This window comes from Rhinolophus sinicus, linkage group LG15 (genome assembly GCF_036562045.2).
Source record: "Rhinolophus sinicus isolate RSC01 linkage group LG15, ASM3656204v1, whole genome shotgun sequence".
Lineage (NCBI taxonomy): Eukaryota > Metazoa > Chordata > Mammalia > Chiroptera > Rhinolophidae > Rhinolophus > Rhinolophus sinicus.
In genome coordinates, this window is record NC_133764.1 from 26,576,968 (window position 1) to 26,602,756 (window position 25,789).

The following is a 25,789-nucleotide window of genomic DNA, read 5'->3' on the forward strand; positions in this document are numbered from 1 at the left end:
ATGAGGGTCTGCAAAAAGCCATTCATCACAAATCACTAAAAGCTTCTTAATGACTTTTCTAAATCTTTCACTATGCATTTGCTATTAGATGAGCATGTCACAAAAGAAAATGGTCCCAGCTTCATGCATTTAAAAGCAGGTTCCAACAAATATGTACCATTGAGTTTTTTCCTGCATTGTGACAAGGAAGTTTTGTGAAGCAGGACAGGGAGAGCAAGCCAACAGTACAACCATTCTCCTTGCTTGGTCTCTCAGACCTGCAACACAGTGAAGAATTCTAATAAATGGAAACAAAGTTGCCCAAGAAATGTTGAGAATTTAAATTTATATGCACTGTACAGCAACTCAGAATAGGGCCTGGGATTTAAACGAGTGGTGAGTTTGCTTGACAGTCTTCAGTGTGGTTTGTACTTACGCTCCTTCCTCTCTTAAGAGAGCCAAGAATTTTCTCACACGATATTCAGGATCCATCTAAATACATCAGAAGAAATAAAGACGACGGGTTAATGGTGCCTTCTAATAACTATGTGCTTACTTCATGCTAAGGAAATGCTTAGTTTCATACTTTCATCAGTGCTCTGCTGAGTCACAGAACTGTGTTACCTGTTCCTTGACCAGTATTCTGATACACAGAAGAGCAGATTGCATCATTCAAGAGAAGTGAATGGGATTTCCTAGCCTAGAGAGTCGCTATATTTGAGGTTCCAAATAACCCAGCTGGTCACTCACAGGCACCTCAGCTGCGTGGCCCCTTAGCTAGCGCTATGTGAGGAGGCAGCACACCAGAGAGGGCCAGTGTGGGACCAGATGGTGGCCACTCATGGGTGTTCAAATGGCATCCAATTCATAGGACTCAACTAAGGCATAAATGTGAGACCAAATTTGAAGGAACCGATAATTGATGTTGATTAAACCAAAAAATAGCTTATTAATTCTCTATGATCGACAATTTAGCTTTTCTTAACCTTGGTCTTCCTTGCATAGTTTCTTCTCTGCAATTAGTGAAAAACATTGTGCTGAAACTGAAAAAAACGAAGAGTGGGGCTGACGCCACTGACAGGATCTCTGGGTAATTCGGGTCTCCTATGACTGAGAACAGTGTCATGAGTCTAAGGAAAGATGGAGGAGCTTTGATTCAGGTTTTGGGTTCAGTAATAATAATAATTATTATTAATTATTCATTTTATATTCATATTTATACCAATTTGTTTAACTATAGTCTCATTGGTCCACCAGGGATGTGAAGTTATCTAAAAAGTGATCATTAAAAATATCTTTAATTCCTTAAGGTGAATTTTTATTGTAAGAAACACACCTAACTTTTAAAAAATGTTCCAGGGCAGGAGTCTGTTTCCCAAGAGGGAACTCCCTGCCCTCCAGGAACAGCTTTCAAACGCTCTGTGCAGCTGTGGGTGAATGTGAAACTGGGTTCCCCTTCTAACCAGTTTTTTCTTTTTTTTCTTCTTCTTCTTCTTTTTTTTAAGTTTTCTTCTCTTCTAGCCCAGAAAAACATCCAACAGAAGTTTCAAATGTATCAAAGTTAAGAGGTCAGACTACAAAGGACTAAGAAAAAGTGTGAATAGCTAACAAAAGAAACAGTTTTCCTCTTTGGGAATAGAATTACATATGAATCAATTGTCGAGTTCTTTAAAAAAAAAAAATGGAACTGGCTGGAGCGCAGTTGTAGTCAGTACTTGCAGGTCTTTGCCCATTAAATATATTTAATATGTGTGAGCAACGACTTACTGACTTGCCTGTAGCTATGGAATTAAAAGTCAAGAGAAAGGGAGGAAAAAAGTAATCTAGATAAATGACTTTATTCCCTCAGGTGACATCCAGTCAGAGCAGATCCTCAGCAGTGTGCAAGTTTTAACAGAATTGTGTATAGTGAACAGAGGTAACATGACTTATATTCTGCTAAACTACATGCCTCTTCACTTAGGCTCCGTCTCTCTAAGGCAGATCTAAAGAGAATTCACTCAGCTGCACGAAATCCATTTGACATGAAGGGGTTCAAACTCAGAGGCCTATGAAGTGTCAGTCGCTGAAGATTAGGCCTGAGTGCCCCACTCTCACTTTCTACCCCACATACATAAGAGGCATTAACTTGATCACTGACCTGCAGGCATGAAAGGAAGAGGAAGGGGTAGGGATTGGGGAGAAAAACCCACATAGTTTCTTCCATGCAATTATTGAGAAAAAATATTTGTGCTGAAACTAAAAAAATGAAGAGTAGAGCTGACTATCTGACAGGTTTATCTTCTTCCACGGAAAGAGCCAGTACATCTGTGTATGTACCTTTACCCAGAAATACCCTAAGCAAAGTGATTAGTCTGTAATTTTAATTTACTGCTCCAAATGGAAAATAAATAAATCGGCTTAAAAGTAGTCCAGCTCAAAGTAGAAGAGATTAAACTTTAGGTTTCTGAAAACTACAGTTTTATTTTCAAATAAACTTACCAGCAAAGGTTACAAAGCATTCACTTCGTGTTTATAACTTGTTACTGGTCCAAGAGCCTATTTCAGGTGTGAATGAAACTTCCCCTCTGCCACCCACTGCTCACAGTGACCGAATGGCAGACTGAACAGTAATGCACAATGCTTAGAAGTCAGCCCAGGTCCTGGGATAGATTCAGTCAATGCAAGTTTACTGAGCACCCTACTATGTGTCTGGCTCTGTTCCAGGGGTTGTATATTTAATAGTGAGAGACAGCCAAGGTCCCTGAACTCCCAGAGCTTGGTAAGGATACATTTATTATCTAAATACCATATCAGATAAGGACAGGACGGACACAGGATGGGTACATGGAGGGGTGGAATTCCAAAAAGAGGAAAGGTAAGTTGCCAGTAGACGTGAAAAAGTCGCAAAGAAGTTTCATTCGTCTTTGCCAAGGCAATAGGCTGGGGCAGTTTCCTATGTGATCTTGGATGCTTCAACCCTATAGCAGTTTGCATGAAATTTCTAGGAGCCCAGCCAGGGGAAATGTATGGGGCCAAAGTCTAACCTGCACAACTCAATTACCTTGTCCCTTACCACGGTCTCCCAAGCCCCTTTTGGTACATGTGCAGTAGCTTCCAGACCTCGGATGGATGTCAGACCCACTCCATCAATTGGCTGTGACCTTGGATGACTCATTGACACCCCATGTGGGACAGTCAGGGTTCGTCTCTAAAATGAGGAGATGCAGAGCAATTGCTCTTTGAAGTCCTTTCTAGTTCTAAGATCTAGTGACTCCGGAAACTAAAACTTAAAGTAACTTTATAATCTTTTCTTCTATTTTTTTTTAAAAAGCGGGAAAGAAAAGTACCAATGTTATTGTTTGATCTCAGACGCAGGCTACTAATATCAACTTGAGTTCGGAAATAATATGAGAATCATAACAATTAATTAAAACCTTAGCAAAAGGAAATATAAGACCTCATGGTACATCATGAAGCCTCTGAGTCTGACTCATACGGAGGAGGAAGCATCTCACCTGTAGGGACATTTCAATCAACATTAGTAACTTCTTGATTCCTATCCAGACCGTTTTGCCTTTTACTTGCTGTGCAATTGTGGTACGTTCCTTGTCCTTGAAGTTGCCCAAAAGCTACAAAACAATAAAAATAACAAAAGTATTTTTATAGTAAGTGCATCAACAGCATTATTAGTTAATTCTCACATTTATCCTTAAAAACGCAGTGATAAGGACTAGCTGACTAGTTCAAGCTGACAGGATTCTCTCATATTTTAAAATCCAATCTGACCTTCCTAAAGCCATTAGTGTAATTATGGAAGTGAAAACTGGTATCCTAAATCCTGTTTTCCCATAGGCCTCCATTATAATTTAGAGATGATGGTGGTGGGGAAATAGCTTCAGTCCATAATAAATATCAGTTAAAATTTTTAACATTCCTTTCCAGGAACAATCTGTATGTGTCAAAGCAGACTAAATTGAATTCTCTTACCCTACTCCAGCACAAAAGCTGCTCAAACAGGTAACTTGGAGACATTTATCATATAAATAATTTCCATTTTGTTGGGAGTATGCTCCAATTTTATGGGTCTTGAGGATTTTAAGAAGCCTTCATCACTGCTGAATAAGTCACTAGATAATAGTTTCTAACAAATCTCACCAAGTCATTTGTGCACATTGATAGTAATCAAAAGTTTAATGAAGGCCTATTTTTTTTTTTAAATGAAAGACTTTGTCATCCTCAAAAATACTGAAGAAAACATTTCCATATTATGAACTTGTTAGTAAAGTAGTTCCTTTTACTTCTGTAGCTTTTTTGAAGTTTCTAAGGTTTTAATCATTGCTCCAATTTATTAAATAAATACAAGTAAATGGGCTGGAAGCTACAAATGACTGATTTTTCTATGTATTGATTACTTTGCCTCCTTCCCCCCATCCCAAGTTTCTGGTCCATCAATACGCATTAGTCATGTTGGGCACAGAATAATTCATCCCTGGCAGTTTGTGTGCTGCTGACACTGAGAATGGGAAATTTACTCTCATTTCTAAGTCATTTCTTCTTCCTTTAATTCCTGAAAACAACTGAAGGTATAGTCCAGGTCCCATATTCTAGGTTAACAGAGAAACTAAACACCAGGTGCGATGTCTGGCACCCCTTAGCATTTTTTTCCAGCCTCAACTCCTTTCTTATAAACAGTGAGCAATCCATTGACTCATTCTCACCTCCAAAGCTTCCAACAGCTGCTCTCCTGTGGCAATGTTGGGCACGTGGATGGTGGTGCTGAAAGCATTAAGCATTTCCATTTCCTGAAGGACATCTTTGCGGCTAGTGGTCCCAATGATAAGAAGCTTGCGGCCCTGATCATAGGGAGAAAACATGTTAAAATACACAGGATAAAACTGATTAGGGGGGCTGGGCTGGTGGCTCAGGCAGTTGGAACTCCATGCTCCTAACGCTGAAGGCTGCTGGTTCGATTCCCACATGGGCCAGTGGGCTCACAACCACAAGGTTCCCGGTTCGACCCCTCGACTCCCGTAAGGGATGGTGGGCTCTGGCCCCTGCAACTAAGATTGAACACGGCACCTTGAGCTAAGCTGCCACTGAGCTCCCAGATGACTCAGTTGGTTAGAGCGCGGGCTCTCAACCACAAGGTTTGCGGGTTCGACTCCCACAAGGGATGGTGGGCTGTGCCCCCTGCAACTAACAACAGCAACTGGACCTGGAACTGAGCTGCACCCTCCACAACTAAGATTGAAAGGACAACAACTTGATTTGGAAAAAGTCCTGGAAGTACACACTGTTCCCCAATAAAGTCCTATTCCCTTTCCCCAATAAAATCTTAAAAAACAAAAACAAAAAACTGATTAGGGAACTAGAGTAAGCCCAAACAATATCCATTTATTTAGTCATAGAAATGCAAATGATTTGGCAGTAGAGAAAAAAAAAATTCAGCATTTTCCTCTTGAAATTCCAAAGAAAAGTATCAACAACATGATTCAGAAAGAGGCAACAGCTGTTTCTTCTCAGTCACATCAATAAAATAATGGCTGGGTAAATCAGGGAGATACACAATCCAAATAGACACTTCAGTATATATTTTTCACAAGCAACATGATAGATGGTGGGAATTGGGGAAAAAATGAAATGAATGAATGAAAAGTCTGTATCACCTACTTAGCAAGCGTCTATTATGCTTTTTAAGGAATAGGGTAATAATAATAGTTTACATTTTATTTAACATTTAACTGTGAAAGGCATAATGCTTTACATAACTCTCATTTAATAGCTTTAAATTTCATTTTTATTTTTTACCCCAAAATACACAAAAAATGTTTAAAAGCTATACCAGGCTTATGTCACCATTCCTGATTCCCTCTCTCCAGAGGCAACCATTTTCAACTCTCTTAGCTTTTCTCCTGGTATTTACTTCCTTATCTTTAAATAAGATAACACTATTATTTTAAGATTTTTGTTTTCAGCTTTAAATATTGCTTACCGATTTCCTATTATGGAAGATGGCTATTTAATATTAATTTTGCACTTACCCCTCATATGTCCCTTTTCTCAGCCTGCCAATACAGTTATTTTACAGTCTTTGGTTAAATCTGTATTCAGTATTTATTATGATTGTATAAATGTGATTTATGGCTAAGCCATGTAGTATACTATTAATTTCCTTTCTTGGGCAATATTTTGTTTTTATTAGTTAATAATTGCCATTTCCCCCCTTTGCTGTTTACCAGGTACCTATCACAAGTTCATCCCCAAACAATCACAACCATGAATATCCTTTCAATACATTCAAACATGTCAGGGGACCTTAAAGTTTTGTTTTGTTTTCTTGAAGACATTCTCCTCCTGAAGGCCTCTGTTCTCAGAGCTCAATCTGAACTGACTGCTTTCTAGGTCTCCTGCACAGCTGCAGTTCTAGAATTTTCCTCTTTCCTTGTTAGAACCCGTTTCCTAGCCTTCCCTTTTCTTCATTTATTCTCTTTTCCGTGCTGTATATACTTCAAAAGCTTCTTGAGAAAGCTAAAATTTCCTTGAATGTCTGGAAATGCTTATATCCAACTCTTAATATTGTACACTGTATTTATACTTGATAGTTTAGCTAGGTATAGAGAGCAATGTTAGAAATAATTTTCCACTGAGAATTTTCAAGGCATTGCTCCACTATCTTTTGATGCCAATTTAATTTTCTCTGTTTCTAACTTTTTAAAAAACATAGGTTTTTTTTTTTTAAAGATTTTATTGGGGAAGAGGAACAGGACTTTATTGGGGAACAGTATGTACTTCCAGGACTTTTTTCCAAGTCAAGTTGTTGTCCTTTCAATCTTAGTTGTGGAGGGTGCCATTCAGCTTCAAGTTGTTGTCCTTTCAATCTTAGTTGTGGAGGGTGCCATTCAGCTTCAAGTTGTTGTCCTTTCAGTCTTAGTTGTGGAGGGTGCAGCTCAGCTCTAGGCCCAGTTGCCAATTGCAGGGGGCACAGCCCACCATCCCTTGCAGGAGTCGAAACCGGCAACCTTGTGGTTGAGAGGACGCACTCCAACCAATTGAGCCATCCTGGAGCTCAGCGGCAGCTCAGCTCAAGGTGCCGTGTTCAATCTTAGTTGCGGGACTCGAGGAATTGAACTGGCAACCTTGTGGTTGAGAGCACACTGGCCCATGTGGGAATTGAACCGGCAGCCTTTGGAGTTAGGAGCATGGAGCTCTAGCTGCCTGAGCCACCGGGCCAGCCCCAAAACATACAGTTTTAAAGAAATCTTTTCTTTATCCCTATGTTCTGTAATTTCAAAATTATGTGTCTTGAGATAAGTCTTTCTTTACTCATTTTGTTGGCACTAGGTGTGTCCTTTCTAAACTGGAAACTCCAGTCAGTTCTACAAAATTTCTTTGAGATTTCCTTCCATTCATTTTCTATCTACTGCAGTGCACCTCCATCCCCTCCCCCCTCAGAACCTCCATTAGTTGGATACTGGTTACTAATACTAATCTTCAAGGAATTTTCTTTCTTTCTTTCTATTTTGCTCCTGGTTTTTATTTCTTTCTCTAATACTTTTTAGGTTAGCATCAACTTTATCTTCCAACCTTTAAGCTCTTTTTATAATATGTCTATTAAGCTATTAAGCTCTTTTTATAATATATTTTTGATTTCTAAGAGCTCTTTCTGGTTTCTTGAATTTTTTTTATTACATCCTATTATATTTCATCAATAACAATAATTTTAGATCTCTGTGAATACTTTAGATTTAAAGAATGTTTTCTTCTGTTCTCTGCTTTTTTTTTTCCTCTGAGTTTCTTTTCTTTTTCTTTCTATTTGTTCACTGGAGGCTTTCATCAAGAGTATGGTGACTGTTGGATTACTATTTATATTTAAGAGTTAAACTAATGGCTTGAAGCTCTGAGACTGAGGCTTTTACTATAGGATGATCAGATAAGGCTTGGCTGATTATTGGGGGCCCCTCAAAGGTCAGGATGTGTTAATTTTTTCCCCAGAGAAGAATCTTCCAGTCTTCTTCCTGAGGGTTATGAAGCCTAGTTTCCAGCACACTGGAAGTAGGTCGGGGAAGGGTCTGAGCATCTCACCATTCAATATGGAGAATTTCATTTACTCCTATTTGCAGTATGGCACCTTTTTAGAGCAATTGCTCATTTAATGTTCATTATAAAACTGAGAATTAAGTACTAGTATTAACTCTATTTTACTGATGAAGCTACTGAATCTCACAGATATAAGTAATTTGTTCAAAGATAAATAAGTAATAAATGACAGAGCCAGGAATGGAAACCAGATCCAGAATCCAAAATTGTATACTGACTTTCTTCATGCAGAAAAATGTATTTAAAAAAATGTTTACTTGGAAAATGGAAGAGGAACAAACTTTAAACTTATGTCACTAGATTTATATACACTCATTCCACAGAAAAGCTTTTAATACAATCATTGAACCTATTCACAGATCTTAGAAACTCAGGATGTTAAAATAAATGTGGAAATAAATCATGTGGAAATTAAAATAAATGTAGGAAAAGATTTTAAGCAATTGAAGAACAGATGCCAAAACAATTTCAATTTGGGTTTTGTAAACATTATACTACTACTCTCAATAATGCATGCTAACCTGTCTCAATCTTACTCATTGTTCTTGTCCATCTACTGTGCCAAGAATGGATAACGTACCCACATAAACAAAGGCATGTCAAAGGAAAAAAGTTGAAGTCTTCTGGTATAACTAGTGATTGGCATATCAGATGAATGGGTGATCGTTATTGTTACTCAAGAAATCAACTAGCTACAAGTCAAACACATTATCAACAGACCTTTACCAAGCTCCTAGATGAATACAGAATAGACCTTGTAAATAAGGACAGATACAAAAGAGATCATTACAATACAATATGGAAAGGTGTAAGTATTATCACAGGAAGTCCGTCAGCCTGGTAGAGGGAAGAAACATGTAACAGGAACATCCCCTTTTTCTCTGGAGGTAATACCTGAGTGGAGTGTTAAGGAATGAGCAGGATGATTAGGAAGATGATGGGGGAGGACACTCCAAGCCAGAAGGAACAGAAATATGTAAGTCCAGGAAAGGATGAATGGCTCAGTTGGTTCAGCGTGAGCTCTGGGCAACAGGGTTGTCGGTTTGATTCCCACATGTGCCAGCGGGCTGCACTGTCCGCAACTAGAATGAAGACAATGAGCTGCCGCTCAGCTGCCACTGAACACCTGGGCGGCCAGATGGCTCAGTTGGTTGGAGCGCGTGCTCTCAACCACAAGTTTGCCAGTTCAACTCCCGCAAGGATGGTGGGCTGTGCCCCCTGCAACTAAGATTGAACAAGGGCAACTGGACCTGGAGCTGAGCTGCGCTCTCCACAACTAAGATTGAAAGGACAACAACTTGACTGGGAGCTGATGGGTCCTGGGAAAAACACACTGTTCCCCAATAAAGTCCTGGAAATACACAGTGTTCCCCAATAAAGTCCTGTTCCCCTCCCCCAAAAAGAAATACGGAAGTCCAAAGACAAAAATAACAAAAACTGGGGTGTTGGGGTAATTACGAATACATAAAGACTTATAAACTACTATAACAGAAAAGTGGTACTTTTCAGTGTTTCTCAACACTAAATTCTAGTGGTAAACTTAGGAACGTATTCCTGAAGCCTAATAGATGCCAGAGGCCACACAGGGCGGAACATCCTCATTACCTTTAAAGGTAACTGCTACTTCTTTTTCCCCCTGAGGTTTTTAATGTTCCATAGCCCGGAATTCAAACTCCCTCATCTTGCTCCACTCTCATGGAGGACAAGGTTGGCCCCAGAAGAACGGCATTGAGGAGGAAGCTTCCTACTCATTCCAGAAAGCTGGAACTGCTCTTTTCCCAGCGAACCTTGCTCCAAACGTTAACAGTGACGACGCTCTTCAGAGTGTTGAAAGACTGGGAAATGTAGAGCAACTTATAATGGAGACGCTAATTTATGTTTTGCTTTTCTTCTTGTTTAACAAGACTGCAAACACTGCAGAGAGGTCACGACCCAGGCAAGTTCAGGCCTTGACTTGTAAGGCGTCATCTTTAAGAAAACACTGAAAAACGTTACCAAATAATTAAATTGTGCTGGGTCATTTTGTATATTAATTAGTGGTAATGCTCATGAAGAAGCTTTATCATGAAAAAGCAGCTCTGAATGTGTTAATACAATAAATCGCACTGCAGAACGTTTTGGAGGAAAGGCTGCCAGCAGCATGAAACAGGAAGGCCAGCTTTTTAAAAAAACAGTAGAGCTTAACCCAAAAGGGTAAATCCAACTTGTTAATGCATGGCTACTAGTCTGAAGTCTACAGCCCCAAAACATGCCTCTTGATGGAAAGAAAAAAGTACAGAGATAACTTATTTTGGGGGAAAAAATTATTCCCAGCATACTCTTTACTGAGACTTGTTAGTCCTACAATAAAGAAAAGGCCTAAATAAAATGACTATCGGCCAATCGGATTATCATAAACATTGTTCCAAGGTTAAATAAGTATTAGTTAACTAATTCTTAGAACCATAAGAAGTAACTCAGGTGAAAACATTACCATGAAAAAGGCAAGACTCAGTCAGGTGTTGATCCTTCAAAAAAACCACTTCTTTACATGATGAAGAATGAGCAAAGTACTAAGCAGAATCTAAGCCTTTTGCCACACAAAGGACTAACCAGATAATCCACACCCTTTCACAGGCCCTGCCCATTGATTGGCCCCAATAAACTGATTTGTAACAAAAGTTCATGTGGAAGAAAGCTTTTTTTTTTTCTTAAATAAAAATGCCACCAATATAATACTGCAGTGCAATAGAAGGGCTGATTTTAACCTGTGAACAAAAGTAAAGTCAGTTATGCAGTAAAGAAAGGCCATTTTTTCCATATCATTCAATGGCAAGCAAGTGTAATACACCCTTGGTAAGCAGAATTAACTGTGAACAATTGGAAACCCTGAAATGGATTAAGAAGTGAGTTTAAAAGTGCAACTCCAAACTGCTGTGTGCTGGGAGCCTTAAACTTTATTTTCTGATTGTTAGGGTTTGAGAGTTTTGTAAACAAGAGTGAAAATTTTCAGAATATTAAGAATTTATAAACCTGGTAACTAAAAGATACAACAGATTAGTTGATCAGATCCTTAACAAGAATATTTTTCTGTTCAGGTATTTATGGAATTATGAGATGTGGTTTGTGCCTCCAAAGTGATTACAATTTAGCTGGGAAGAGCAAATAATATTCAGGGACCGCTACCAAGTAAAACATCAGTAAATACGAACTTGTAATGGCTTAGGGGACATGGCACAAGGGGACAGTTTCATTGGCATGGAGTCATCTCAGATGATTCCTGGTACAGTAGAGACAGTGACAAAGGAGGCCCTGGAGGATGAGGGACGGGTCTCCATTGGGTGGTGGAGGCAGTTGAGTCAGCACTAAGGGCTGAAAACAGTCTTTTGAGAGAGATGGGGAGTAGGCAGCCAATACAAGGAAGACGCAGAATGCTAAACTAAGGAAGGAGATTTAATATAAAAAGCAACAGGGAACTAAAGAAGGTTCTTGAGGAGGAAGAACCGTGATGAAGAGAACGTTGAGCCCGGCAGCTGTGTGCAGGACCACCTAGTGGCCGGTGAGAAGGCTGCTGCCCGGGTGACAGGCAGTTCTAAGAGTGAGCAGGCCGGGAAGCGTCTGCACTTTCACGGACAACTCACATATGTGACATCCTGTTTAACGCAAGGCCAGGGCTGGCAAAAAGCAAGGGAAGAAGAGGCAAGACCCGTGTGAGACAGGTGGCTTGACGCTGTAGAAAAAGTACAGGCCCCATCCCTCAGAGCTGTGTGATTCTGGCTAGATTATTTCACTTCTCAGGACTTGTCTCCTCCTCAACCATAAAAATGGGATTAAACATCCTACCTGTCAGAGTAAAGCAAGAGGTGAAGAATGCTTGGGCCGGGGCGGGGGGGGGGGGGTGTCTTTGCCATTCTCGTCAGAGGAGGCAAGGATGAAAGGAAGTGAGCCTTGAACAAATGGTCTTGAGAGGAACCTGAAAAATCGTCCTCTGCCTAGGACGTCAGGAATCCAAAACATTAGGTTGGGGGGGCGAGCAGTGCGGCGCCTGAGTCCTTCTCTCCAGCAGAGACACTAGCAGCAAATGACACAGAGAACGCATTCTCCCAGAGGGCCACGATTCACGCTTAGGAGAAGATGAGAGCGCCAATCTTCAGCTTAACTAGGGTTACTGTGAGGCCCACACGGGGCCTGAAGCTAAAGATCAAACACCCCCTCAGAAGGAGTCGTGGCAGCAGGTGGGAGTGAGGGCCCCCCTTGCCCCCCAAGAGGCAGTGACTTCTGAGGGAACAATCAGTTCAGGGCAGAGGGTGCGGAAAAAGCTTTCCTCGCGAGGCGCTTTCGTCCATCACTTATCCTAGCTTCATTCTTGAACTGGGAATCATTGCTCATATTTTTCACTTAGTTTGTATTGTTCACTACAGAGACCTTTATAAAAATTCTACCTACCATAGTGCTTGTACAACTTCACTGCTGCACTGATTTGCAAGTCTGAATCTTGTCTCTAGCCTGTCAACTCCCTGGGGATAGGAGCCATGTTTTATTCATCCATGTCCTGGCAGTTCTTAGTACAGCATACCTGGCACACAGAAAACACTCCTATGTTCCCTCTGCCTAGAATGCTCTCCCCTTACATATCCCACAAGGTTCTTCCCCTCTAAGTCAAGGCGTTGCTGAAACGTCTCCTTTTCCACAGGCCTACACAATGCACCCTCCTCCCCAGCCCCATTTGTAACTACACTTCCCCACTTCCCCACCTCCCTTTATCCCGATGTTCCCCCAACAGTATGAATCACCCTTTAACATACTAAATACTTTACTCATTCACTGTCTTTACTTATTTATTGTATTTACTGCTGGTCTTCCTTCACGGTGACAGGACTTCTGTCTGTCTGGTGTTAGTGATGTGTCCGTAGTGAGAAGTTAATACATTTGTGTTGAATGAATCAATGGTGATCTCAGTGTAGGTGTCAAAAGTAGCAGATCACTCCTTCTTTGTTACATTCTCTTTTCTAGCCCTGGAAGAATGCGTATTATACCGTGTTCGACAGGAAAATATGTCTCTGAGCCCCAAATGTTGAATGCTGTGATAACGAGTTTTAAAGAAAATAATCTAGAATTGATGGCATGTATGCTTCATTTACAATATAAGTAGATGCAAAGGCTTTCATCTCTTTTAATTAATTGATCAATCAATAGTTAAGCTATTGATTGGATAATACAGACTTCTCTAACAGAGGAGAAGGTAAGATTCATAGAAACTATTTATTTAAGCTAGTAAGATAACAAGTGTTATTAAGCACCTCTTACAACTCTCGGTTTCCCCAGACCGAGGGAAAAACTGAGTACAACTGAAAACAACCAGGAGACTGGGCAGTGAAAGGGGAGGAATGGGGCCTCTTTGCATATCCTGCATGCATTTCTGATTTCTCATGCTCAGATGTCTGTAACTTCTTCTTTTTTTGGTAGTTAAATGTTTAAGTTGAATACCAAAGGAAGGATGTTTCAAATAAATCATGCTACAGCTAGGCAGACAACTAAACTTAAACTCTCCATTAGATTTTACCCCGAAGCAAATTCTTAGGCTGCGGTCTTTGTAACCATCCTCATGGTACTGCAAGTAGGACGGAGGACAATCAGAAGGGGAAGTCGTGATGCAGATTTGCAATGAAATGAGAAACTTCACCCCAAATAACTGTAAATAATTACTATAGGTGAGCAGCCCACTTTGTGATATTAAAGGATATTTTAGTACCAATTTGTGAAAAAGATACTGAGTCATCAGATTTTATACTCGGAGTATCTCTTAAAGAGGACCTAGTCCTCTCCTTCTCCCTCTCCTGGTTATTTTGTAGATGAGAAACCCAGGGTGAGATGTGAAGAGACCTGTTCTAAGCTTTTACTTCCAGGAGGGAGCTGAAACAGTACAGGCCGCACTGGTATTTCCACTATATTTTGTTGTCCATTGTTCCTATTTGTGTAATTTTTAAGTTCTATCAGCAACGGCTAAGCCTTAATTATGAGTTAGGTAGATATATCACCTAGAAATTATGACCTCTGAGCCCTTAGGAGAAAGGGTTAATTAAGAAAATAAAATTGCACTGAGCACGCTACAGTATTCTCAGTGCCAAAGGGACAGTTTTGTAGACATGTTTTCTCATTAGACACTTAAGATAACCACTGATTACACCAAACTCCTCAACCTTGCATCCATAGCAGATTTTCCCTCCTTCTCTCAGCTTTTAGCTTGATATGCCCTACAACGACTCCTGCACCTATTAGGTCAATTTTCTTCTTCTCATTTAATTTCTACCTCTGTGACTTTTTAAAAAAATAAAATTTATTGGGGTGACAATGATCAACAAAACTACACAGGTTTCAAGTGTACAATTCTATAATACATCATCTATATATTGCATTATGTGTTCACTACCCAGAGTCAGTTCTCCTTCCATCACCATATTATTTGACCCCCTTTGCCCTCTCCTACCACCCCCCGCCCCCTTTACCTTCTGGTAACCACTAAACTTGTCTGTGTCTATGAGTTTTTGTTTCTTTATTTGTTCAGTCTTGTTCTTTCTACCTCTGTGATTTTTATCCCTAATATTCCTCTTTATTAAAATGCTTTCCAGAGTTTTCTACCAGTATGCAATTATCTCTTATGTTCAAGATTTTTCAAAGCCTGATTTCTCTCCACACTCTGCCCTCATTTAACCCTTCACAACCCAGTTTATTTCTTTAGGCCCCAACATTTCAGAACATGGATTTAATGTGCCCAGTCACAATACCTCACTAATCTGGAGGCAAATTTGCTGAACAATTTCAACTATCCAGAACACAGCCAAGAACCAAGAAATAAGCAAAAATCCTCTAACTTCTAGGACTAAAAAACCCCCAAATCAAGTGAGGTTCAAATGACTTTATTCACAGGGATTGCTGACCTATCCACTAGGCATAATGAGCACAGTGGCAAGGGCCCATAAAACTTTGAGGGGCCCACAAAATATTCTTTCCTTTAAAATTGCCAGAGGCAGCCTTGATTATAAGTATAGCCCAAACACTGCATGGGCTATGCTTACACTCAAGATAATTATTTGATGTCTTTCTGAAATTCAAATTTAACTTGGCATGCTGTATTCTTACCTATTAAGTCTGACAATCCTGCTCAGAGCAGTTTCAGCCCGAGACCAGAGCGGGCGGCTTGGTGAGCAGGGCATGGGCTGGGTGTTAAATAACCTCAACCTGCTACTTGGCCTCATGCACAAACTCCACAACAGAACAGGTTGTCCTTGATTACGAGCCTATGGAGGGCAGGTACAATGTCTTATTCATAGTTATGTTTTTATGGTGTGGAACAAATATTTATTAAATGCACATCCTAGTAAAAGCATATATTCCTTAAAGTAATATTTCAGACTTCCCTGTCAAAAGAAATATTTTTGGATGGAAAACAAAGTTCCCATCTCCCTTCCATGAAACTCAATATAATTGTCACCATCTATCTTAGTCAACCTTAGTCACATTGGCATTCAGCTGTGAGAGGTTCAGACTGGAAGCACAGCACCGATCAGAATGCCAGGTGGGTTTCCAAGGACAACTGCAACAGTCATGAGGCACTGTCACACTTTTACTCTCAGGACCACTGGGTGTCTTACAGACCAGACCTTAAATTAAATCAGCCTCAAAGGAAAAAAATAAGGTTACAAAAATTATTACACAGATAAGCTTAGAGACAAAGGGAGATTCTCTTAACTCTGTTAGTCAAACAGCAAATTAGTTAGAAGGACTGGAATGAAAGAATTCTGACAGTTACTCTACTAAGTTAAAAGTGAAAATAATAGTATACACATTAAGTTTTTATTTTTTCATGATTATAAAGTAATAAATGCTTATTGTAGAAAATTTATAAAATACAGGAAACAATAAAGTTGGAAGAAATCACCAATAATCCTACCGTCTAAGACATAGCAGTCTTTAAGATGGGAAATCATAGAACTTCCATTCACAGTAACATATTTAAGGCCGTGGGGCTAGATAAAGACATTCTAGCAGAGAGAATACTGTCTCAGCACCATTAGCATTTCTCTGATGATTAAAATTTAGGTATTTAATTATGAGTTATCTGAAAATGGTACACACACACACATCTTGTAACTTTCTTGTATTCATTTACTTTTATTTTAAATTTTATTCTTTAAAAAATTTCCTGTTTTATATATGTTTTAAAATGAACATCATCTTATAAAATAATAGATGTATTAAAATACTAGTAGGATGAGCTCAATTTTTTTTTACTACTAGGGGTATGTATTCAAAAAGTCTGGAGGCCATTAATATAAAGGCAGTCACAATAAACAATTTGGCATACTTCTTCCAGTCTTTTTTTCTTTGTAACTGTAAGGTGATTTGATAGTCATGCAGGAACTTGCTGATAAAGACCCAGTTTATATAGATAATATGTCACTACTGTGTTTCCCCAAAAATAAGACCTAGCAGGGCCATCAGCTCTAATGCGTCTTTTGGAGCAAAAAATTAATGTAAGACCCAGTCTTATTTTAATACAAGAATGGGCATAATATAATATAATATAATATAATATAATATAATATAATATAATATAATAAATATAATACCGGGTATAATACTGGGTATAATAAAATAATAAAATAAGTTAAAAGTTCTATGTATAGTCTTATATTACTTTTTGCTCCAAAAGACTCATTAGAGCTGATGGTTTCAGGGAAACACGGTAGCTGGGTGGCCAGAGCGTCTCATCTGACTGCTGCCACCTGGTATTTCTCCGTCCTCCCTTCCCATTATTACTCCTTTTATTCTGGAAACTGGCCCCCTTCTTCCACTTGCTCCAGGGCTGGCCAAGGCAGTGTCTTCAGGAGCAAGATGGCTGGCAGCTAGGAGAAAACAACCAAACTTGCTATGCTCTTTCTTGCTGACAATTCTAGGGCTGGTTTCTTCAGCAGTAGCCAGGTGGAGATGAGCCCCTTTGATAGTAGTTGGTTACTTTGTTGGTTTTATATAATTTTTTGTGTGATGACAGAGTCAGAATTTTCTTTGAAGTGAATAATAAACAACAACTGAGTTGTGCTTTGCAGTTTACGAAGAACTACAAAAAATACTTATTTAATTCTCTCAACTTAAATTTTTTTTTTTTTTTAAAGATTTTACTGGGGAAGGGGAATAGGACTTTATTGGGGAACAGTGTGTACTTCCAGGCCTTTTTTTCCAAGTCAAGTTGCGGTCCTTTCAATCTTAGTTGTGGAGGGTGCCGTTCAGCTTCAAGTTGTTGTCCTTTCAATCTTAGTTGTGGAGGGCGCAGCTCAGCTCCAGGTCCAGCTGCCATTGCTAGTTGCAGGGGGCACAGCCCACCATCCCTTGTGGGAGTCAAACCAGCAACCTTGTGGTTGAGAGGACGCGCTCCAACCAACTGAGCCATCCGGGAGCTCAGCGGCAGCTCAGCTCAAGGTGCCGTGTTCAATCTTAGTTGCAGGGGGTGCTGCCCATCATCCCTTGCGGGACTCAAGGAATTGAACTGGCAACCTTGTGGTTGAGAGCCCACTGGCCCATGTGGGAATCGAACCAGCAGCCTTCGGAGTTAGGAGCACGGAGCTCTAACCGCCTGAGCCACCAGGCCGGCCCTCAACTTAAATATTTTTATTGTTCCTATTTTACAAATGAGAAAATTGAGTCTCAGAAGTCTTTGAATTCTAATTCCTGTGCTATTTACACTGCCAGTTCTATGTATAGTTAAGAGTCACCATCTTCAAAATATCCATTCAACAAATATTACCATCTACATAATCTAAACAGGTTAAAAAACATAAACAAAAGAAAGAAAAGGCAGGGCCATGCAAACTGTCCAGAGCTCTCCTCGTGAAAAGCACTTTCTATTCCCCAATGTGACGGGTCAGTAGAACTGTCAGGATGAAATTGTGGTTATAGACCAAGTGGTGACTTAAAAAGATCAAAGAAGGCCTGGTTCCATCTTCACTCCAACAACTATCAGGAACATTCATGGATTATTCTGGACCCTTTGTAAGCTTCCTCTTATTGGCTCTTCTTACCCAATAGCTGTCATGCCATGTAGTATAAGCCCCTAGGAAATCTCCAAAGATCTGTGTACTTTGTTTTGGAGACAGGAAGGTAGGAGAGAAGCTGTGAAACACTACTCTGTTCCACCTTCAGTAAGGAGAAAGCAGAACTTTGGTTACAAGTAACAGGTGGCTGCAAGGAAAAAGCAAGTAGATGGGCCAGTCTGGAAGCTGAGGACAAGTGTAATGGGTAGTGTCCTCAGGAATCTCACAATGGCCAGAAGCCCTGGCCCTCCCTCTACTGCTTACCCTGTTGAGCTCTTCAATTTATGTCTCTGCTTCATTCTTCCTTTTATAACAGGGATCCCTAATCCCCAGGCCAGAGTATTTGTCTTAGGATTTAGGAAGCTTCTAAATTTCAGCAATGACAGATGGGGAAGCAGGGTGTCCCTCTTTCTTTTTCCAGTGTTACAAATAAGGGACATTGTGCCTTGGCACTCCAAGCTGGAACTCTGAACTCACTTTCCATGAAAATTTGCTATATATAGTAGTTACATGCTTTAGTTTTCCTATCTTACAAGCTAAAGGTTCTGTGGACTATCTAAAGGCACCTCTTTTCTTTAAAACAAAAACAAAAAATAACTGGCAAATACATTTCCAGTTCCATACAACAGTCTTAACAAAATACTAGCCCCTCTAAGAACTTTGAATCAGCAACAAAATAGGATGAAATAGAATCTTAGGCCCCAAGCAATGGGAATACTCAAATCAATCAGGACAAACATCCATTCCCTTTTTGAAGATCTTGGGATAAGACTCTATAAATCAGTTGTTTACAAATGGCATTCTCTGTGGACAATGGCATATTCCTACTTTTCAGCAACTCCATGCTTTATACCTTCTATCTGTGTAGTCCACAGGTTTACAGAGAACGTCGCTATACATTATCTTAGTTGGCCCTCAAAGGGGTAGGTAAGGCAGGAGGAATTATCTCCATTTCATAGATGAAGAAACAGAAACAAAGGCAGTAAGGGACAGTTCAAGGTTATACAGCCAGACTATGACTGAGCTAAGACTGAAACTCAGGTTTTCTGATTCCAAGTCCAACACAAAGAGTAAACTCTGTGGAAACGGTACTCGTAATTAGATTCATGGCACCATGGAATACTATGATACTATAATCAATACTTTTCTAACACTGATATTATGTCACAGTAACATATTTAAGGCAGTGGGGCTAGATAAAGACATTCTAGCAGAGAGAATACTGTCTCAGCACCATTAGCATTTCTCTGATGATTAAAATTTAGGTATTTAATTATGAGTTATCTGAAAGTGGTACACACACACACACACACACACACACATCTTGTAACTTTCTTGTATTCATTAATACCTATTATAGCTGTGCTCTACCAAAACAAAACAAAAAAAACCACCCTATTTTGAAAACATGGCTTTTATTCAGCAGATATCTGTAGCAATGTTTTATAAAAGGACTCACCAAATCTCTCTGTTTTTTAATGTATTTGAAATTGTTCTACATCTATATAACAGTCATGTGCCGCTTCACGACGTGGTTATGTTGAGAAAGGTATCGTTAGGCGATTTTGTTGTGGCACGAACGTCACAGAGCACACCTACACCAACCTGACAGCATAGCCCACTACTGTAACTGCATGTGCTATACTCTTATACAACGAGCAGCACAGTATGTATGTGTGTTTACAGCAGCATCACTAGAAACACGAGTAGTGTGTTGTGCTACGATGTGACGGCTATGAGGTCACTAGGAAATAGGAATTTTTCAGTTCCATTATAATCTTATGGGACCACTGTGGTATATGTTGTACATCCTTGGCCAAAAAGCTAGGCAGCGCATGACTGTACATGAATTATATATATGTTCGATTTACATAGCACTTTGAGACAATCTACTATACTAAGCAAAGTATACTTATAGAGAATTTTATAAGATGTAGTAGCCATCTCATGCCACTGACTTAATAAACGGGAAAACTGGGCCCCTAAATGGTCAATCATCATTCAGCCATTTTTCAATAAAGAAGTCCAATGCAAAAGTCACCACATCAGTGATTACGATTAATGTGTCTGGCAAAATGACTAAACCTCCTTCCTAAAGTGGTTATATATCTTATTGAGTCATATTGTAGTCATTAGCCAGAGTTAATTTTCAACAGATAGATGGGGAGATACTCATGTTTAGGCCTGCACGGTTTGGAGTCTCTTCCATTATCTACTTACTTCGCTAAAGCAACCCTAAGCCTGAAGAGTTGCTTAATATTACCAACTTCCTAACAATATCTCTGAAGTAAGACTGTACTAAGATGTCATATAAGGATCACATAAAAAGCAATCTTGTTTAGAGACTGGTAATGTTAAAGCGAAACCCATGGAGAAACAAGTATGTCTGCCAGAGTTCCCATCAGGAGTTTACTAAGTTTCTTTTTGGTTCACATGTTTAGAGCCCATCCTGGCTCTTATCACTACCTGTTTTTATTAGATAATATTCCCAGGTGCAAGAGCAGTGAGGAAGCTATTTTTTTTCAACAATTTTATACTTTAGCTAAAACTCTGACAACTGGTAGTTAGGCCTGAGTTCTACTTCAGTAATACTGCTATGAATTTGGAGTGGTCTTCCTTTGTAAAAGCTTGTATTTTCCAAAGAGGTTTCTAACTGGCGTGCTGCATATGAGTTACAGGTGGACTAAGAGAATCAATTCTCGTCGGCCCTCGGGAAGGCTGGGTGGCCCTTGGGCTGGCTGCACCTCTGGCCAGCTGTGAGTGGTGGCCTCACACCTTTACATCCTCAAATGTTACCATTTTCTATACGCCACGATCTGAAAAAGGTTGGGAAGCACTGAACTGAATGAGGATTGGTTCTCCATAAATTACAAGGCTATTCTCTTACATACAGATGAGATCTTCCAGTCTGACTCCCAAAAGTGTTAAGTAAAAGTAGCATTAAGGCAGTCACGCAATGGGCTTAACTACTCTCACACTTGTTGAGGAAACTGGGAAGTCATGTCATTTTACAGCCTGAGGAGTTCCTTTTCAGGTACTTTATTCTGTCTCCCGCACCCCACCCTACAAAAAGAAGGCACCAGAAGAGATCTATGAGGAAAATAACAAAGCCACTGGTGCTGCAGGCTGCGGGAAGATTTACCTGGCCCTGCCGCCTTACTACACTGCTGCTTCCTTGACATTAAGACCAAGGCTTTCAAACTCCTGATCTTGAAAAGCACATTCTCCTCAACTTCCATAAATCTGCAAAACTTGAAAAGAGCCCCAGTGTCATCAAGTAAAAGAGGCGGCTTTAGGGCTCTCACTGGAAGGAGGGGAGTCTTCAAGCCTCTCACGGCTAAGCCGGACATTTCCTAACACTGGACAAATTGTACGTCCAGCTCAGGGAGGGTGAACGGCAGTGGTCTTTTACCCTCCAAGCCAATTGTTAGCTTTTCACAGGAACCAGCAGGGAAGCACATGTGAAACCTCTGTGGTGACGGTGAGCGCCCCCATGCCTTGTGTGACTCTGCATGTAGATGAAGCAGCCTGGGAGCCTCTGAGCTGTGGCTGCCGAGTTCTCAGAGCAGCCCTTTTCTCCGGCGTGGCTCCCTGCTGGGACAGCCCTTTTCAATTTTTCTATCCCCCCTCGATCTCTTCTCCTGCAGAACACAGGGAAACTTGATTGAAATAAAGACCTAGGGAACATGTTTTATTTTCTCCTGTTCAATCCATTTTAGAAAAGCTTTTAATTGGTTTTAAAAAGATGCTAAACAAAATGTGATGATGTTTTTCAGTCTTCATGAACTACCGATACCACTTTTTATACTTTCAAAAGACTAATAAATGAATCATGAAACTAACTCTCCAGCTAAATTTAAAGCAAATCCACTGAATATCAGGTTCATTAAAAATCTATGCATTTACTTAGAAAAATTTTAAATTCAAAGAAAATTATCCTAGTAACTGAAATCTGACTTGAATTTTTAGTCTTACACTGAAAATCCAAGACCAAAGCAATCACAAAGGGAAAAAAGGAAGGCTTGTGAACCAGTTTTAATAAGCCAATTTACAACGAGGGAGAGGTGTGGGGGAGGGGGAAAGTAGAAAAGAGAATATCTTGATACATAACAACATAGTGCCCCCGAAGGGGTTCTTTTATTTGAGCATGTGCACACATGCACACAATTTTTCTGTGTGAAAGCTGGAATTACAACAAATGCAAAATTAAGGATTCTGTGACTGATATGATTACTCTATTGTATATATGTACCATTCCTCTTTTTAAAGAAAAATACCTGTTTTCTTGACAGTGATAGTTTTCTACCAATCTATGCATTTCTACAACATTCAGATTCATATACTTTTAATATTTAATGAAAATATCTAAAAAACATAAATGTTTCTACTCTAAAATGACAAATATTCTTGACACTGGATCAGCCTGAAATTTTCCCAAGAGAATAGAATTGAATTTTAAAAAGCAAGGTGACACAGAGAAAGCATATTTTTATTTTGTTAAATATGTGCCAACAAGAAATATTTCAAACATGAATTTCTTCTGCCACTGATTCACTTATACAGGAAGTCATCTAGCAGTCCAGGTCACAGTCACTAAATGCTGATTAATGACAGGCTGGTATTCTCTTAAAAGAGAATCTCTGCCATTTCCAATCACTAAGGCGACCAGATCTTTTACTTCTTATGTATTCTTATATCCTTCCTTTTCATTCCCAAGAGAAATTCATTCCACATCCCTTTTTAACGATCCAAGTCCTATTTCTAAGACTTCTCCCAAGCTGGGCCAGGGGCCTTGGGAGCTCACTCCTCACTTCTAGCTCTTTATATAATCCCCCTCTCATCATTAAGTAGCTTCTGAAACCACTTTTTTTCTGGTAACCATTTTATTGAGATATATTTTTGTATAACACACAACTTACTGTTTTGAAGTGTACGATTCAATGGTTTTTAGTATGTTCACAGAGATGTGCGCTCATCACCACAATCAATTATAAAATATTTTCACCACACAAAAAAGAAACCTCATACCAATTAGCAGTCACCTTTCATTCTCCCTATGTACCCCTCCCAATCCAAAGTAACCACTCACAAATCTACTTTCTGTTTCTATAGATTTGCCAATTCTGGGCATTTCATATAAATGGAATGACACAACATGTTTTTTGTGACTGGCTTCTTTCGCTTAGCATGTTTTCAAGGTTCATCCAAGTTATGGCATGTATCAGTACTCATTTCTTTTTATTGCCGAATAATATTCCATTGTATGTATATACCACATTTTATTTCATTGGATGAACATCTGGGTGGGTTCCACTTCTTGGCTATTATGAATAATGCTGCTATGAACATTCAGGTACAAGCTTTTGGGTAAGCATATGTTTTCACTTCTTTTGGGTATATACTTAGAATTGTGGGGACATATGGTAACTAGCTTCAACCCGCTGAGGAACTGCTAGATTGTTTCCAAAGGCTGCATGATTTTTATACTGTCACCAGCAGTGCACAATGGTTCCAATTTCTCCCTATGCATGCTAACACTTATCATTATCTGACTTTTGATTATAGCCATCTAGTGGGTATGAAGTGGTATCTCATTGTGGCTTTGATTTGCATTTTCCTGATGGCTAATGATGTTGAGTATCTTTTCATGTGCTTATTGACCATTTGAACTTTACTTAGTTTTGAATCTTATCACTTTAGTCATACCTTGCCAAATAATACAAGCCACAGTTAAACAGTTAATCCTACTAAAATGACACTCAAAAATATATTGTTTCGTATAAATGATATATATATATATAGTTGAATACATTATTCATGAAGTGCATATGTATAAACCTGTATCAGATGTTGTAAGGTTCAAAAGCATGAGATAATGTTCTCCTCAAGTCTTACAATGATTTTTACAAAATAGGAATTTATTCCTAAATGTTTAATCAAAATGTTGCAGGTCATTTGTTAATATGTTGTTTATTTCTATTAGCATCTATTTTAGATTACACATAATTCTCAGGTAGGGGATGTCTCTCTGTTTAAATCAATGTGTACAGTACTTAACAATGTAAAGGCAGGCAGTTTGAAAAATACCACTGAAAAATTATTCTTTCCTCTCCTAAGTGACTTTTAGCATAAATTCTTTTTATGTGGAAAAAAAAAAAAAGAAAAAAATATATATCTGTTAAGAAATAAATTTAAATGCCTGGAAAGTCTCCCAATCTAATAATTTTTAAAATGCAGATTTCATGAAAAAGGATTTTTTGGTATGTGATTTATTTATGTATGTAGGTATGCATGTATGTATGCGTGTATGTGTGTTTTTCCAGGACCCATCAGCTCCAAGTCAAGTAGCTGTTTCAATCTAGTTGTGGAAGATGCAGCTAACAGTGGCCCATGCAGGTATTGAACTGGCAACCTTGTTAAGAGTACCACACACTTAAGGGGGATCAAATATATGGTGATGGAAAGAGAACTGACTCTGGGTGGTGAACACACAATGGGATTTATAGATGATGTAATACAGAATTGTACACCTGAAATCTATGTAATTTTACTAACAATTGTCACCCCAATAAATTTTAAAAATAAATTAAAAAAAAAAAAAAAGAGTACCACGCACTAACCATCTGAGCTAACCAGCTGCCCTGGTATGTGATATATTTAAATACTGGGGTTATTTTTGTTCTAGCAACTTTAGATATATCTATTTACGTATTTATTGAAGGAATCAGAGAAAGGAAAAATATACTCACTTCACTTCTCTAACTTCAGCCTTAGTATAAGCTAAAACTCCAATTACTGGGAATGATAGTTTATGGAAATAGGATTTAAAAAATCCTTTCACAACACTTATACGTAATAAAATTTCAAGGTTGTTATAGGTTATGTTTCTTTTCACTATTCCAGAAATTAAAAACAAACAAAAAACCCCTAGAAAATCAAGACAAATCCTTTCCTTAAGGTCTAACACACACACACACACACACACACACACACACACACACATTTAACTATTAAATCACCAGCTCAATATTAAATATTTTCCATAGAGCTTAGTTTATATGTCTAACTTCGAATATATTTCCATATAGACATTAAGATGTTTTGCAAGTTAGTACTTAATCCCTTTGTATCTGCTTTTGATTGGCATTTCTTCGAGGTATTAGCATGTAGAATCAATCAAGAGAATTTGTGTCTTCTGTCATAGCCAAACATGCTCTGGCAGCCTCTACATAATTAACATATTTAACCATCCCTCTTAGGTTAGTTTTAAATGTGTTAACCTATCAAAGTCACCAGTCTCCAATCACCACATCAGTAAAAATGCAACCATATGAACCAAGATATTGGTTATAAACTCACTCCTCAAATATGCTACATGCCACAAGAGAAATAACTGAAATTCACCTGTCAAAATTAAAAAAAACAAACCGTCTGCCTATAGGAATTAATTTCCTCAAATACAAATTCTTAGAAAACCTATGAAATGATATGAAACAAATGGGAACATGTATTTAATCCCTTCTATATTAATATCATGATCTCTCATAGGAGATGAAGTGGGGACAGGATGTGTATGTAATATGATGGGGAACTCACAAAACAAAACTAATTGAAGCTATGGGATCTTGAGAGCTTCAAGAAAAACACTGAAGAACTTTTCTGAC

At 39.0% G+C, this 25,789-nt stretch overlaps 1 protein-coding gene across 2 annotated transcripts in view; it reads right to left on the minus strand.

The window, feature by feature from the left end:
- NSF (N-ethylmaleimide sensitive factor, vesicle fusing ATPase) overlaps positions 1 to 25,789 on the minus strand; it is a 126,736-nt gene that overhangs the window by 1,668 nt on the left and 99,279 nt on the right. The window contains exons 18-21 of one of the 2 annotated variants that reach the window (XM_074320757.1): positions 4,680 to 4,814; positions 3,477 to 3,590; positions 416 to 471; positions 107 to 257 (exon numbers count right to left, since the gene is read on the minus strand). In XM_074320757.1, the coding sequence (XP_074176858.1) occupies positions 122 to 257; positions 416 to 471; positions 3,477 to 3,590; positions 4,680 to 4,814 (441 nt within the window). In that variant the 3' untranslated portion in view covers positions 107 to 121. Of the gene's footprint in view, positions 1 to 106; positions 258 to 415; positions 472 to 3,476; positions 3,591 to 4,679; positions 4,815 to 25,789 lie in introns of those variants that run through there. The other variant, XM_019732985.2, reaches the window with a different exon arrangement.